Here is a 550-nt window from a genome sequence, read left to right as displayed (position 1 = left end):
AAATTTAATTAATAAATATATCGCCAGAACATAAAGAGATTTTTAACTAAATGCCTTAAGATATTATATTTTAGTCTGACAGCCTACTTTCGACTTATGCAACACATTCATTACTCATGAACCTCTCAAATATTACGGAATATCTGCGTTTAAATAATGGTTTCAAATTTTGTCACAAGAGCAGTTATTTTGGAGTGAAGGGAATAAGTCAATTACATCGACCCCAGTGTTTCACTGGTACTTAATTTATCGACCCCGAAAGAATGAAAGGCAAAGTCGACCTCGGAGAAATTTGAACCCAGAACGTAGTGACGGGTGAAATATCGCTAAGCATTTCGTCCAGCGTGCTAACGACTATGCCAGCTTACCGCCTTAATCTGCATTTAAATAATACTCACCTTAAGGGGTCGCCTGATCTTAACCAATTCATCACGAACTGATGTTCTTCTCTCCCATTGATACTGACCAGTTGTGCTCCGTCCGCCTACAACGACAATTGTTGCTGTGTAGTGCATTCTTGTGTACGTATGTACACACACACATGCAGATG

The 550-nt window shown here is 38.9% G+C and overlaps 1 protein-coding gene across 3 annotated transcripts in view; it reads right to left on the bottom strand.

Annotated features, from left to right (window-relative positions):
• The window catches only part of LOC106869455 (contactin), a 47,119-nt gene that overhangs the window by 39,277 nt on the left and 7,292 nt on the right, over window positions 1-550 (bottom strand). For 2 of the 3 annotated variants that reach the window (XM_052974092.1, XM_052974093.1), the window contains exon 3: window positions 399-484. The exons of the other annotated variant lie outside the window; for it this stretch is intronic. In XM_052974092.1, coding sequence (XP_052830052.1) covers window positions 399-484 — 86 coding nt within the window. The remainder of the gene's footprint in view (window positions 1-398; window positions 485-550) is intronic. 3 annotated transcript variants of the gene reach the window in all.

The sequence above is a fragment of the Octopus bimaculoides genome, chromosome 17 (assembly GCF_001194135.2).
Source record: "Octopus bimaculoides isolate UCB-OBI-ISO-001 chromosome 17, ASM119413v2, whole genome shotgun sequence".
NCBI classification, from domain to species: Eukaryota; Metazoa; Mollusca; class Cephalopoda; order Octopoda; family Octopodidae; genus Octopus; species Octopus bimaculoides.
The sequence above is the reverse complement of the archived record's forward strand: the minus strand, read 5'-3'. Positions and strand labels throughout refer to the sequence as shown.